The 16846-nt window shown below is 40.1% G+C and overlaps 1 protein-coding gene across 7 annotated transcripts in view; it reads left to right on the plus strand.

Moving 5' to 3' along the window:
• The window catches only part of DTNA (dystrobrevin alpha), a 279329-nt gene that overhangs the window by 188265 nt on the left and 74218 nt on the right, over nt 1-16846 (plus strand). For all 7 annotated transcript variants that reach the window (XM_073790646.1, XM_073790647.1, XM_073790648.1 and 4 more), the window contains exon 6: nt 12036-12121. In XM_073790646.1, coding sequence (XP_073646747.1) covers nt 12036-12121 — 86 coding nt within the window. The remainder of the gene's footprint in view (nt 1-12035; nt 12122-16846) is intronic.

Genomic DNA, 16846 nt, shown 5'->3' on the forward strand with positions numbered 1-16846 from the left:
TTCACAAAAATGTTCAGAAGAAATGTTTGATTCCTAATCTTCTTACAGATAGGAAGGCCCCTGATGTATTCTTTCAGTAATCTCATTGTAGTAGATTTAGAAACACATCCACCCAAAGAAATCTCATTGTAGATTTCACAGACACATCCACATAGAGACCCCAGTCTGCAGATGCTTCTGCCTGCTCTCCTTTGGCAGAGCAAATGAATACAGGCAGTTCTACTGAAAAACAAATTTTCTGTCTGATGGATTTTAAATTTTAGACAATGTGAGAGGTGAGCCGTCAGGAAGTCCCAGTACCTGGAAATACAATTTAGAAGTGAATATAAGAATAGAAACAAGAATAAAATGACTGTTCAATTCTATCTCTTATAATAGTAAACTTCTAATTATCCAATTGAGATCCAGTATGGAAATCTGATGTCACTTCCTACTACCTATCCCATAATACCCAAATATTTATTTTTTATTGAAGTATAATTGATTTACAATGTTGTGTTAATTTCTGCTGTATAGCAAAGTGATTCAGTTATACATATATATACGTTCCTTTTTCATATTCTTTTCCATTATGGTTTATCATAGGATGCTGAACATAGTTCCCTGTGCTTTACGGTAGGACCTTGTTGTTTATCCATTCTATATATAATAGCTTACATCTGCTGATCCCAACCTCCCACTCCATCCCCCTCCCAACCCCCTCCCCCTTGGCAACCACAAGTCTGTTCTCTATGTCCATGAGTCTGTTTCTGTTTGTAGATAGGTTAATTTGTGTCATATTTTAGATTCCACATATAAAGGATATCATGTGGTATTTGTCTTTCTCCTTCTGACTTACTTCACTTAGTATGATAACCTCTGCTTGTATCCATGTTGCTGCAAATGGCATTAATTTGCAGAACCCAAGTATTTAAGGGAGCCTTCTGTATTTTGGTAGACATGAATGAGCCCGATACTGGTAGATCAATGATGTGCTGTTGCTATTACAAAATCACTGAAACATTTAGGAGATTTTCCCCTCATTTGCTGTATTTTAAATGGACATACTAAAAGAAAAAGAGAGGAAAAATCCAAAATAAAAGAGTTAGAGATGCCTTAACAACCTGGACTCTATAAAGAGGTAATGTAAAAAAAAAAATTTAAAGGAAGGACAGTAATTTAAACCCATGAAGAATAAGAATTTGTATTCAAAGAAATACGTTCATTAGTTTGCTTGTGCCTTAAAGTTCACCAGCCCCAGCCAGTTGAACTCTGCCAAGAAATAGTGACCTGAAATGAGGATCAAGGTCCACGTGACTTGGATGCATCCCTGAGAACCAGACTCACTTTCCCACAACCATAGTTCCCCAAGAGTAGCACCCTTCTGTTCCTCTCCCCGCCAGAATCCCTGGATCTCAGTTCTCACACAGGCATGCTTGCCGCAGGCTCTGGTCAGTTTCCCGGTTGTGAGGTTTCTCTGCTCTTTGGCCAAGTCAGCCTCAAGATACAGTACATCACTACATACATAGGATGATTCATAGACTGCCAAGAGCTAGCATTTGCCTCCAGTGGCCTATGCCATGCTTACCGTCCTGTCACTGAATAGGCAGTCCCTTCAGTCTAGAAGGTTTCTGTCTTGATCACTTTCCTTCTAAAAATGGATACTTGGGGGCTTCCCTGTGGTGGCGCAGTGGTTGAGAATCTGCCTGCTAATGCAGGGGACACGGGTTCGAGCCCTGGTCTGGGAAGATCCCGCATGCCGCCGAGCAACTAGGCCCATGAGCCACAACTACTGAGCCTGCGCTTCTGGAGCCTGTGCTCTCCAACAAGAGAGGCTGCGATAGTGAGAGGCCCGTGCACCGCGATGAAGAGTGGCCCCCGCTTGCCACAACTGGAGAAAGCCCTCGCACAGAAACGAAGACCCAACACAGCAAAAATAAATAAATTAATTAATAAACTCCTACCCCCAACATCTTCTTAAAAAAAAAAAAAAAGGATACTTGGGAGGGATATCACCTAGTGGGCTATTAACCAGCCAACTTCTAAGCAGACCCTTTCTACAGCCAGATGCTTTCTTCTCTAAGTGTCTCTAGGGAAATGGAGGGGTGTGCCTGGGAAGCACGGGAAAGGAGGTCTCAGAAGAAGGGAGCAGGGCTGACAGGGAAGAAGAATACAAGGAAATGACCAGAGCCTTAAGTCAGTCTCCTCCTCTTCTCTCTTTCCTTCTGTGTCCCCCAGGAACTGGCCTGCCTTGCCTCCTTCCCTGTTTGGTGGCAGGAGCCTTCCCCTGAGGCTCTCTTTCAGAACCCACTAACTCGGCAGCCCTTTTCCTCTCACTTCTTGTCCGTATCCCAGTGGGGGTGAAAATCTCTTTGAAGTGTTCTAAGGGCTTTTACTGTTATTACTTTTTAGGGAATTGAAAGTAACAACAACAAAAAAATGGCGGAAAGGTACAAGATGAAAATAATTCTTTTAAAAAAAAACAAACATGTATACCTTTATTGAGGTATAATGGTTACCTAGAAAATAATTCTTCAGAGTTGATCATGTATGGCCTTTTGGAGAGGTGGGGTCATAGACACTGATACACTGTGAAGCCCTTCAGCTCTCATGGCCAAGCTGCTCACCCTCTGCCAGGTCCCACTGTTCCTTGAACGTGACTCTGATAGTCTCTTGAGATGCCTGTCTCTCTGCTTATCTGACTGACCCCACAAGCTACTTTCAAGTGGGACCGTGTCTTTTTCTTTATATGTACAGCACCTGAGCCAATATCCAGCTCATAATGAATCAGTGAGTGAATGAATAAATGAATGAAAATCAAAGGTGGACTTAGCTCTTATCACACTAATTTCTTTTCATTCTTTTTTCTGAGATTAAGCCCTCCTTAATCTCCAATCTTTTACTAAATCTAGCCGGTCTAAGTTTGCTCTGTCATCTAGATTCATACCCTCTGTTTTCACTTCTCCTCCACAGAGAAGATCACTAGATGTCCATGGTTACTAATGTGGGCGGATCCCATTTTCACAGCAGACTTTAACGTGCTTCTCTTTACCCTCTTCCTGCTTCCCCGGGAAACACTAACATCAACTTTTGTCAGTTGACTTAATCTCATTTCAATTCAGGAGCCTCCCTTCTTGGCACAGTTCCTCATAAAGTAGATTATATGACAGGGGCCTCACTTTTAGCAAATATTATTTCCACATATATTCGAAAACTTGAAGTAGGACAATGATATATATTAAACAGTGGTTTTTCTATTTTTGGAAGTCAATTCTTTTTTTCTTTTTTTTTAATGTAGAGTCAGATTTTTTTTTTTAACATCTTTACTGGAGTATAATTGCTTTACAATGGTGAGTTAGTTTCTGCTTTATAACAAAGTGAATCAGCTATACATATCCATATATCCCCATATCTCCTCCTTCTTGTGTCTCCCTCCCACCCTCCCTATCCCACCCCTCTAGGTGGTCACAAAGCACCGAGCTGATCTCCCTGTGCTACGTGGCTGCTTCCCACTAGCTATCTATTTTACATTTGGTAGTGCATATATGTCCATGCCACTCTCTCACTTCGTCCCAGCTTACCCTTCCCCCTCCCCGTGTCCTCAAGTCCATTCTCTATGTCAGTTCTTAATGCGAATTCTCTAATGATGTTAATAATATTATAATTATGCTAAGATGTACTCAGCATTTACCGTGTGCCAATAATCTTACTGGTTTGGCGCTACATTATCATAATTTTTCAGGTTGAGTAAGTGATGAAGCTGAGACATAAAAAGGTTAGATAATTTGCAGGTCATACAGCTTCCTACTAGGTGAGGCAAGTGGGGGAAAATCCTTTTGTTTCAGGCATCAGTTTAAATTCAGCTCTATTCACGCTTTCTGTTTCATCTTTTTATATGAGAATTAATGTGCTTTTTTCCCCCAGACTTACCCTGCTTATTACAGGATATTATTATTATGCTCACATTCCTAACTTTTCCAGTTTGTGATCTTTAGACATATTTGACAGAGTGTATGTGAAAGAGCTATTTGGACTTACCACGTTTTACACTGTAGATTTACAGTCAGTTTTATGACAGCCATCCAGAGCTCCAAATCCATCGTATAATAGTCTTTCATAGAGAATACAAAATTCTGGAATTTTCCTCTTTGTTTGACATCTTGAACCTTGCTGAGCCATTTGAATATCCTATCCCACTGCTGAGCCCCCGACATGATGAAAGGTACCACAGCACTATTTCAGATGCATGGATATGAAATAATCCTGGAACACTGCCAAAATCCTTCTGCCTTTTGAGTTGTAAAAATGATTCTGATGTTCAATGGAATATGCACTGCAAAATACACCAACAAAACGTGTTGTTTACATGTGAGGCTCTATGGATGTGTGAGAATGAAGGAAAAAGAGAAGAGTCACACGAAACCAAATGTTCTTCTCTTGGCGTTTTATTATGTATGTGCCCCCCTCTTTAAAATGTACTTGGCTTGGTGATTTTTTTCTTAGCACATCTTAAATCCAAGATGTCCACATTCTCTACTCACTAAAATTTTGTGCTAGTGGGAAATACCTTGTTCCAAGATCCCTACATGTTGCTAAAATGGAAGCTCTTTCCAAAGAATTTTCATAATTGTAGATAAATTGAACATCCGTAATGTCACTCGTCTTCCTGTCAGATGTACTTTGGCTGCGTGGCAGGTGGGATTTCATGGGAGAGAGGGAGACATGTCAACAGATTTGGCCCCTTCCATTCTCCATTCTAGACAAACTCCTGGCAAACTCACCTGGCCCGGTGCAATGAGGAATTATTTTCCTGGATGTTTTGCTTACATTATGGGGAGCCCAAAGCGATGCCAGGGCCAAATAAGGGATTTATTTCTATGTGTTCACGTGTTAACTTTAGTCTCCCCAAAACAAGAGTAATTATGTCTGTGATCCCTTCTAAATTCAACATCTCACATGACTGCACCATCTAATATGAAGGGCCGTTAAGTTAACCTTTGTAGTTTTCTCAAAACTTAGTATTGCTCAGTATAAAACTTAAGTGGTAAATCAGAACATTTCAACTTGTGCATTCATTAATTTAACTAACATGTATTAAGAACTCGCTATGTTCTAGGTGCTACAATAGACTGGGGATGATAGTTGAGTAAGACATGGACTCTGCCCTTAAAGTGTGTTGTATTAAAATTAACTAGTTTTGACTCCTCCCAAGTAGATGATGGGCAAATTTGGAGGGTAGGAGCCACGTCTTATTCATCTTTATATGCCCCACTTCTGAGGCATTGCTAATAAATATTTATTGAGTTAAAAAATGTGTGTTCCATATGAACAAAATAATTCCCAGAGGAGAAACGTTTTATGACAGAGGCATATTGTGGAAGACAGAGGAGGAAGCAGTTCTCCCAGGGAATTAAGCCACCAAAGTGTGTGAGAAACCCAAGTGTGAGCTGGGCCTTTGCTTATCATAAATGTTTTCCAAATGCTTTGGTAAAATATGTTGGTAAGAGAAGAACTCCTGGTTTTAGTATTCTTAAATAGAGAAATAATTCCTTGAGCCTGTTCAAAAAAGAATCGGTCAGGATTCAATCTCACTTTCAGGGACTTGATATTTGTCCTGGGGTTCTGTAATTTCAAACAGGGAACTCTCTTGGGAACTTGGAGAAATTTTATATTCTGTTTCTGTTGACCTAAAGCAAATAGACTACCAGTTATTTCTCCAGAAAGGGGAGAATAAAGGGTTTATTCGGGATCAACAAGGAATTGCTATTCAGGGTCTGCAATCCTGGCAGTCCCCACAGGGCAAGGCAAGGAGAGCACTTTTATAGAGGGGGAAAGGAATTTGGGAGGGCTGTAGTAAACAAGCAGTCCATGGCTTTTCATTGGCTGGGTCTTTCCCAGGAAAGGAGTCTTTCTTTTTCCGGTTGGGCTCTGTTATCATCGCAGGGCAGGAGAGCGCCCCCTGCTGGCGACTATTTAATTGAGGTTTCTTGTTTATTAAATCTGTACAGTTCCAACTTCAGCCTACCATCCCAGACCTATTAGTATCTATTTGTTCTTTTTCCTTCTTGTCAAAAGTAGATTTTCCTTCCCAGACAACTTTTCCCTAAAAGTAGTATCTTCATTAAAAGAAGTCAGTTTGTCTCTTTGTATAGTCATGGAAAAAGCCCAGCGTAAAGCAGTTACTCATTTTCTGTGATGATGAATCAAACTTTGAAGTAATGCATGTTTTTAAGACAGACACTCTACCAGTCTCCATATATATATATATATATATATATATATTTAACCAAAGGGTAAGTGCTTTCCTTTTCCCATTTTCAATCAGATATCCTGTAGGAAAATTTGAAATTTTTCAGAATGAGCAAACAAGGTATAAAGGGAAATAAACAATTTAAAGAAACATTGATTAGTGAAGCAATTTTAGTTTCTACCTTTGATAATTTGCTGGTTCTCTTAAATATCCTTTTAGATGTTAATTAAATACCAAGATAACAATTTAATTGGGTAATTTTGATGTCGAGCTAGAACAGGAAAGTAAAATTTGCCAAGGCAAAAGCTTCAGGATAATTGGCTTAAAAAAAAAATCTATTTCATGATGCAAAAAAACAAATAGTGAGGGGGAAGTGAGTAAAATATGTATATGCCTTTTGTTCTCTCTCTACATTGAAAGAGAAAACATTAAAACAAGTAAAATTTTGTTTTACTTTAAGAGTAAAATTATTCTTTTAATAAAAATGATAGGCTGGTAGTAAACTTATTTTTAAAGCTTTTACTGTACCTTTTACACTAGCAGCTTTCATTCGCAAATAAAAGCTTATGTGGTCATGTCATTGATCACTGATTCTAAGGATCACTCTTGCCCTAAAAGTCGCTGATTCTAATGGCTACACTGTTGCTGTATCCAGTATACACTGTACACTGCAGACAGTACTCTCAAACACATTTGGCTCTGTTGCCGCTTTCTTTTTTTTTTAATTTATTTTTTTTATTGAAGTATAGTTGATTTACAATGTTGTGTTAATTTCTGGTGTACAGCAAATTGATTCAGTTTCATATATATATTTCTTTTTCATAATCTTTTCCATATGGTTTATTACAAGATACTGAATATAGTTCCCTGTGCTATACAGTGGGTCCTTGTTGTTTATCTATTTTATATATAGTAGTTTGTATCTGCTAATCCCAAACTCCTAATGTACCCCTCCCCCACCTCCTTCCCCTTTGGTAACCCTAAGTTTGTTTTCTATGTCTGTGAGTCTGTTTACGCTTTGTAAATAAGTTCCTTTGTATCATTTTTTTAGGTTCCACATAAAAGTGATGTCATATGGTATTTGTCTTTCTCTTTCTGACTTACTTCACTTAGTATGATAATCTCTAGGTCCATCCATGTTGCTGCAAATGGCATTATTTCATTCTTTTCTGTGGCTGAGTAATATTCCATTGTATCTATGTACCGTATCTTCTTTATCCATTCCTCTGTCGACAGACATTTATGTTGACTCCACGTCTTGGCTACTGTGAATAGTGCTGCTATGAACATTGGGGTGCATGTATCTTTTCAAATTAAGAGTTTTTCTGGGTACATGTCCAGGAGTGGGATTGCTGGATCACATGGCATCTGTTGTTTCTTGAGGTGGCAATCTGAACTACACATGAAATGGGAGGTGTGCTGTGGCCATAGCTTTTCATAAAAGCAAGACAAGCGTGTAGACTTTTTCTAGTGCTCCTCTTGGAGCACCATTTGCCCTGCAGCATTAGGGACAATCTACATTTTTCATCCTCAGCACACTGTGGTGGGTCTACCTCCTGAATTGTGCCGACATTCCATATGTGCCATTTAACCACTTTACTTAGAGGCATTGCATGTACAGAACTCACTTTGGAACAATATGCCGCTTTCCTGCTTGTTTGCCCAAGACTCCTAGGAGCTTCCTGTTATCCATCCTCAAGAGCTTGACTTTTCACTTCTTAGATACTTAGGAGATTTCACTGACTGTTCATGAGTCAAACTGCCCCCACTAAGGAAGATTCCTAATGAGAATAGCTCTTACGTTCTCCATTCGGGATGTACCACCTTCTCCCTAATTTTTGCTTCCGGTGTCAATGCCAATTCTTTTTTCACAACAAAATAGGGACCCTGATCCCAAGGTGACTTTGTTTAAGTAATGGCCTTTGGTGTGGAACCTTGTCAAAGACCTTTAGAAAATCTTTCTCTTTCCACCTCTTTTCTTCATCCTGTTATATCTACTGAAAATGTTCTTTTAAAAGATCCCTTTGTATTTAACTCTTTGGTGCCTCCATTCTCCATAGGCAAGTCCACCATCTCCACTCACTCATTCAACTCCTTAAAGGTTTATCCAGTGCCAGGGCTGAGCAAGGTCTGAACTCAGCTGGTACTGGCGTGCTTCCCACGGTGTACATTCCTGCATACCCCTGAATCCTTCTTTGTGACAGGGGTCACATTTGCAATCTGACATAGTAGCTTACATACCAGTAAATTCCAGTGACCTAATTTCACCCTTCAGTTCCTGCAAAACTCTCATTGAGCCGCCCTCCACTGGGTGATTCATCTAGATTTATTATGTCGATTTGGCAAAATAGCTCTGATACAACCACTCTTGGATTTAATAGCAGTAATCTTGCATTTCCAGCAACAATACAGGACTGGTAATCTCCCTAGGACCTTCTACATTAAAAGTTAAGGTTTAAGAATTCACCCGTGAGCTATCATCATTTCATCCTCTGGAGAGCTCTCTGTCCCAACATCATCTGTGGTCTGTCCTCTTTCTTGAGTTAAATTGTCCTCTCTGAGTAACACTGACATATATACACTACCAAATGTAAAATGGATAGCTAGTGGGAAGCTGCTGCATAGAACAGGGAGATCAACTCGATGCTTTGTGACCACCTAGGGGGTGGGATAGGAAGGGTGGGGGGGAGGCTCAAGAGGGAGGGGATATGGGGATATATGTATACATATAGCTGATTCACTTTGTTGTACAGCAGAAATTAACACAACATTGTAAAGCAATTATACTCCCATAAAGATGTGGAAAAAAATATGGAAATTAATCCTGAAATTAACCCCAGACCATTTCAAAGCACTGGGTTTTACAGATCTTAAACTACTCTAAAGTAAATGTTGAAAATGTGAACTGCATAAAAAATAAAAATAAATTGTTCTCTCTGACTCATTGAAAGAAACTTGCATTTGCTCTTGAGGTCTCACATATAATACTCTTCAATTTCTCTGCATTTTGAAGATTACTTTATCACTATATTACTCCTATTCTTCCACACTTTGTAGACTCTCCTGTTATTACTTGAACCATGTTTCAGCTTAGGAAGAGAAGCTAATTACTTCCTAAAATAAAGTTATTGATACTTCCAGTTATCCGTGCAATTGGGAATGCAGGGGATATGGAATAATTTTGAATGAGGTGGTTTTTACAAAATCATTGCATTTTTATTACAGCTACCTGCCCCAAAATTAGTGAACCACTTAATCAAAATTCTAGGGCACCTATTATAATGATTAATAGTCATTAATTAATATAAGGAATTTATTGTTCACTAACGCTATGTGAGACAAAGTGTGAGGCACTGGGAATTCAGTTAATTGAGAGGACATAATTTCTGCCCCCAAGGATCTCACAGTGTGGAGTCGAAATACATGCAGACACGTAAATAAACAAATCAAGGTCATTCGGTGATAGGTGAGTGACAGATGCCAAATAATAGGTAAAAGTAAAGGGAAGAGTGATTGCTTCCACATCAGGGGAAGAACTGTTTTCGGAGCAGAGTGAATGATGATATTGAGCTGAGACTCCATGAATGGGTGGGAGAGTCCTGAGCAGAGCATAGGGGGAAGGGCATTGACAGGGCACTGTGGTGTGGAGTGCAACAGAAATAGTAGCAGACGAGCCTGGAGAAAACAGATAAGGTTAGAACTATATCCCGCGGGCAAACGGAGGCAACAGGGTTATAAATAATGAAGTACCATCATCCCTCGGTATCTGCAGGGGTTTGGTTCCAGGACCGCCTACTGATACCAAAACCCGGGGATGCTCAAGTCTCCTACAGACAACCCCTAGATCCACCCACGGTTGCTTAAATCCGCAGATGCAGAACCGCGAATACAGGCTCTGACTGTAACATGGTCAGATCTGTGATATGAGTGTGCAAGCAGAGAGATCATTTAAGAAGTCATTACAGGGCTTCCCTGGTGGCACGTTGGTTAAGGGTCTGCCTGCCAATGCAGAGGACACAGGTTCGAGCCCTGGTCCGGGAGGATCCCACATGCCTTGGAGCAACTGAGCCCGTGTGCCACAGCTGCTGAGCCTGCATTCTGGAGCCCGCGAGCCACAACTACTGAGCCCACATGCCGCAACTACTGAAGCCTGCACACCTGGAGCCCGTGCTCTGCAACAAGAGAAGCCACCGCAATGAGAAGCCCGCACACCGCAAGGAAGAGTAGCCCCCGCTCGCCGCAACTAGAGAAAGCCCGCACACAGCAATGAAGGCCCAACGCAGACAAAAATTAAATAAATACATTTATAAAAAAAAAAAAAGAAGTTATTACAGTGTTAAAGCAAGAGCTGATAGAAGCCATGGCAGTCGGAAGGGAAAGAAGGAAGTGGGTTTAATATACAGTGAAGTGGGTATATCTGAGTACCTCAAACATTTATTTGGTTGGTAGTGAATTAAGGAAGAGCAAAAAATCAAGGGTGACCTCTTGCCAAAAATTCATTTCTGGGTAACTAGGTACATGGTGATTCTGACAACCCAAAGAGGGACTCTAGGAGGAAGAGCAGGTTAGTAGTTTAGTTGGTCAGAGTATTACGAGAGGGCTTTGAAAGATAATGAGTTCTACTTTGAATATACTTGGTTTGATGCAGGATATCCAAGTGAAGATTTCTAATATGTAATTATGTAAGTCTGCTGCTTAGGCTTAGAAATATAAACAGGATAGTCACTAGCATATAAGACTGGGTCAGTTTTGCATTCTGCCTAGCTGCCTTCTAGGTACTATGCTAAGAACGACAGCAACAAAGATGAATAACAAATGATTCCTCTCTGGAGTCTAGTAAGGAACAAAGACACAATAATTTATGATGCCTTATTTTTCTAATATGTCAGATATCTGAATTTATTCATATAAATTACTTATTCTATATACTAAACCCTTGTCAATACAGACTCTACTTACCTTTCAGCTACATTATTATTTTAAATAACTCTTTTGATCATTCTTTAGAGTAGCAACCACCAAAGAAATGAATTACTAATATGATACACTTCTGGTTCCAAGGATATAATAAACAGTTTATTCCAGCTGGAAAAATCATTGAGCAGAAATATTCTACTTCTTATAGAATGCCCTTTATGTCACATTTTGTGAAGGACAAGTTAGTTATACCTCTTGAATCAACAAAGATTTGGCTGCTCTCATGTCATTTAGGTAGGAGAACTATTCAAAAGAGCTCTTACTTTTGCCCCTTTAAAATACCAACTCCCTTTGAAAAGTAAATGGATCACTTTTAAGGACAGTTGGCTTGTGGGTAGGAAATGATTGTTGAAAAAAAAGTGTGATGAAAACGTCTCCATATTAACCCTAACTCTTTTAAAATTCAGGAATTACCTGACACACACAACTTAAGATTTTTCTGAAGCCTTGTTTAAATAAATTATAGAAACTGTGGCATCATCATACATAAAATTATTTTATGAAACCCAAAGTGAAAAGAATGTTCTGTAATTTTCCTCTCCAGGTAAATAGCACATATTTCTATGGCTACCAGTCTATGCTTTGAGCAAGGGGCATAGACAAAGAATAACTTAAAGATTCTGCAATCTCTTGAAAAAAGGAAACATCGACTAGAGGAGTTTTTCAGAAACATGTATTGAAATGTATTCATAACCTTTTTTAAAATGGATATGTTCACGTAATGCATGCAGCTCTGTTGTCCTATGGTTTCTACAGAACAGAAAATGTCAGACTGTGTTATTGGACGTTCTTCACATGACATCTCTTTTTTTCTATGATCATTTAACAGGGAAGGCCATGGTAAAATTTCAGTATTTGCTGTCAAAATGGCTTTAGCCACATTGTGTGGAGGGAAGATCATGGACAAATTAAGATGTAAGTTATTCTCTGCATCTCTGTTTGCTTACCCCTCCTGTATACCATGTTTTCCTCTACCCCATTCCCGCCAGGTCCCCCTGACCATTTGTGACTTTCCTCATTCTATGAGAGTTGTTTGAAATATAATCTTCGTTGATCCTTGGATTTTGTCGTAGAAATGTTTTCATATTAGATTAATGTCAATGAAATGAATGTTTTCTTTCTACGTATGAATTATTATTTTTTATAACCCGTTGAGGATCACCAGTTAGACTGTTCATGATACTAAAGTAAGATATACATTCTTTCACATTCATTTACTGTAGAACTGCCTCACAGGCATAAGTCCATCACCATAGGGAGACGAAGACCATGTTGGGCAACCTTCCGTTTCTCGATCATCTCAAGCCAAAGTTCCCGGCACAATTCCTCATTCTTCTCCACCAATGCTGTTCAAATCACTGGGCACTCCAAAGTTTCCAAAGTAGACATTGCCAGAGTGTAGGCATAGGAATTATGTACAGAAACTATAAACTGAGAATTAACTGATGCCAATAAAGACATGATAGCTAGACTGTTGAGTGATTATGGGCCTTTTGTGTACATTTTGTCACTAAATGTGGTAGTTTTTTAACCAACAAAAGTGAGAGTTTTCTGATTTGTTCTCATGTTTTAGGTAAAGAAGCTGAGACAGAGGGAGTTAATCACAGATGGTACCAGGAATTGAACCCTGACTTTTTCCCCGTATACCAGTGGTTTTCAAATTTTAGTGTATATGGAGTCACCTGGAGGGCTTTAAAAAAAAAAATGGATTTCTGGGTCTCATTTCCAGAATTTCTGATTCAGTAGGCCTAGAGTGGGTGTATAGCGGGCAAGCATTTTCATTTCGAACTAGTTTAAAATCATGTATAGGTGGCTGTTTTGAAGAGGAATTGTCATGTAACCCTCTCCCTTCCCCTAAATATTATGAGTCTGAGTTATAATGCCGTATGACAAACAGCACTGTCATGGGAATTGGGAGTCCCAGGTTGCAGGCCCAGCTGTGTGACTAATTTGCTGATTATTCTGTGGAAATCACTTCACTTCTTTAGTCCTCAACTTCCTTCTCCATCCTAAACTTGGGGATTTTGTTAGGTACCTGTAGGGTCCCTGTTGGCTGCAGGCCTCCATGACTCATAGCCTTTAGGCTCTTTTGTCACCTGCAGCCTGTCCGCTGCTGAATGTAATCTCTTGCTTCTTGACGCACCAACAGAGGAAGAATAAAGAAGGATACCGGGGTCGGGGTGGGGGGGGGGACCTTTATTCCTTTGGAATTTCCCCAGACATGTTCCAAGAAGAGTTATGTCATTGGAGCAGTAGACAAGGGGAACCCCACATAACCACACATCTTCCCTCACTCCCAGGAACCTCCTTTCATGGACCAGCCAAGTGCACTCAAGTTTCAGAGAAGCCCAAGCAGACCCTACAAGGTCCAGTTTAGTCTCTCTTCAGTTAGCCTGAAAGATGTAAAACTTTAAAGACATCTACCTCAGTACTTGATTGAGGATAACAGCTAAATTAGAAGGTGGCAGAAACAATGTCCTTTTAAAAAAAAATAACTTAGAGTAATCCCTAAAGCATTTCCTTCAGGGTTAGGCTGGGAAGAGAAAGTTTAACAAAATGAACCAGGGCAGAAGAAGAAACTCCCGAGGGCCTTGCCTACTGACCCCATGTCACCCTTGGCCACTTATGCTGAGGACAGTAGGTAAAGGTTTTTTCCAAAGTCTTAAGAAACATTTCCAAATACTTATTCAATGTTAGGTACTTGGAGAAAAGGGTCCCTTAATAAAATAAGTTTGAGGAAAACTGAGAAAACCAGTTTTCTGCGCTTCAGAACTCCTCAGAGCGTTTCACTAACCAGGTTCATGCTGACCAGCAAGGACCCAGGTGCTTTCCATCTTTCCACTCAGCTCTCCTCTGTGTCAGATTTTATCCTTCTCCTGAAGGTAAAAGGGGGTACAGCAATTTCAGGAGTCACACCCACTCCAGAGGCCCCCAGCCCTTACGTCTCATGGCCAGGGTGGCATCACAGACCAATTACTACATCAACCACTGCTGACAGGAAAGGAATGCCCCTGATGGTCAGGGAGTCTTCCAGTCGTTCTAACCTCCTGGGCTGAGAAGGGCCACTGCTTTCCCATAGCCCAGGATGAAATTTGGGGCCAGTAAAGTTGAAGGGGATGGTTGTCAGGTAAGCAACAAATGACATCAGCACAGTTACACAATTCAAGATTTAGCTAAGTGTTCGAGCAGATCTTTACCACTTGTCAAATCCCTCAAAGTTCTCCCACAAGTCTGGGATTTCAAAGCAAACAGTGTAACTGCTCCAGTGCTGTTTTCTCACCCCATCCCATCATTCACCAAATACCCATGATCAGTGCATGCTTTCCAGGGTCCAAAGTCAATCCTCTGCAGCTCAGTGAAAGAAGTCACAAATGCACGAGTCCCATTGGAAAGAAACTGTTCTCCAGTGTGCAGAAATAAGCTTCAGAGAGTCACAAATTCTGTAGAGAAACAGACTGTGTGATCACGACATTTCACGGTACCTTCTGGCAGAGCAGCAGACCTGAACGTGCCCCAGTTCTCTGAATGAGGAGTCACTATATAGTTAATCCCAGAAAGGTAGTTTTAATGATTTCAAGGTAAGTCAGTTGAAAGCAATTTGGCCCAAAACAATTTAGCTAAAAGCAGTTTGGTTGGAAGAACCTCTCCAAAATGTTAATCAGAAATGAGTATCCTTAGTCACCAATATTTCAGTGATTGAATGAACAAATTGAATTGTTCAAACAGAATGAACAATGTTCATTGGCTGAATGAACAAATATGGGCAAATCCACCCACAGACAGCCATGGTTGACTTTTTTTTTTTTGACTTTTTTTTTTAATAGACCTTTATTGGAGTATAATTGCTTCACAATACTGTGTTAGTTTCTGTTGTACAACAAAGTGAATCAGCCATATGCATACATATGTCCCCATATCCCCTCCCTCTTGAGCCTCCTTCCCACCCTCCCTATCCCACCCCTCTAGGTCGTCGCAAAGCACAGAGCTGATCTCCCTGTGCAATGCGGCTGCTTCCCACTAGCTATCTATTTTACATTCAGTAGTGTATATATGTCCATGCCACTCTCTCACTTTGTCCCAGCTTCCCCTCCACAGCAAGCATCATGCTCAATGGTGAAAAACTGAAAGCATTTCCACTAAGATCAGGAACAAGACAAGGATGTCCACTCTCACAACTCGTAGTCAACATAGTTTTGAAAGTCCTAGCCGCGGCAATTAGAAGAAAAAGAAATAAAAGGAATACAAATTTAAAAAGAAGTAAAACTGTCACTGTTTGCAGATGACATGATACTATACATAGAAAATCCTAAAGATGACACCAGAAAGCTACTAGAACTAATCAGTGAATTTGGTAAGGTTGCAGGATACAAAATTAATGCACAGAAATCTCTGGCATTCCTATACATCAACAATGAAAAATCAGAAAGAGAAATTAAGGAAACACTCCCATTTACCATGGTTGACTCTTGGTAAGTGGAATTGTGGGTTTTCTTTCATCTTCTTTTGCTGGCTTGCATTTAATCATAAAACAGGCGGAGTAATGATTTTATAATAAGCATTGCCTTTATAATAAGAAAAATAAAATGAAAGGATATGGAATGTCTTGGGATTTTCCTTCTTTAAATTCTAATTCACTTTACGCCAATATGCCAACTACGCTTGTTTGGCAGTTTTTCTATTTTTGTGCATAGGAATGAAAGAGATTTAGTTCATTCCACCTAGTCCCTTCATGTTGGAGAACACAGGGCAAGAATAGTTGGCTGAAAATAATTTAGAAATTTTAAAAAGCAAAAAAGTAGAAAACAGCAGAAATTTTAAAGCTGAGTTTTAAAAGCTGCTTTAAATGCTTTAAAAGGGACAACAACCCCTAGGTTGCATCCCAATTTCCAGTACTCAGGTCCACCAGGAACCAATATGCAGGGTGTTCATCAGGTACCCCAGGCAGCAGAGAGTGTGAGGGTGCACCCTGAAGGTGTGGGACTTAGCTACCTATACATAAACGGACCTAATATAATATATTCTGTTTCTGTCAAACTGGTTTTGGTCTGATTATAGGCTGTTAAGGATCTTAAGGAATTCTGAATCCAGTGCAATAAGCCTGGAAAGTCAGGTGCTATTCTAAAGCTTCTGGGGAGGGCTTGTTTATGGCAAACACCTTGTATTTCCTGAGTTTCTTTTACTGAACAGGTTGTTCGGCCTCCAAGCTTACCTCCAGGGTAGTATTTCTAACTTGCTGGCCTGTCTTTAATTCTTCAGTACCTCCTTCATTACTGATAGTTCTTTATACTTGGCCTAGAAGTCCCCTTTGTAAGGAAATCTTCCCTGACTCAATCCTCGCTCTAGGAACCCTCTCTCTGAGCTCCTGCTGCACCCTGTACACCCTACCGCTCCTGTACTCACACCACCTTGTCACCGTACATGATGTCGTGTCATCCAGGATGCAACCACATCTCTGTCATCCCCAATAGACTGGGACCTCCCAGAGGGCAAGGTCCTGATTTTATGTCCTGATTTTTCTGTATAACCATTGCTTAGCAGAATTTCATGTTTATTAGGTGCCAAGTTAATTTTACTTTAATAAATCAATGAATGTAAGTTCTTCTGAAGTATCATTGTAAGGTGCTGCAGGAAACACAAAGG

Source organism: Tursiops truncatus, chromosome 13 (genome assembly GCF_011762595.2).
Source record: "Tursiops truncatus isolate mTurTru1 chromosome 13, mTurTru1.mat.Y, whole genome shotgun sequence".
NCBI lineage: Eukaryota > Metazoa > Chordata > Mammalia > Artiodactyla > Delphinidae > Tursiops > Tursiops truncatus.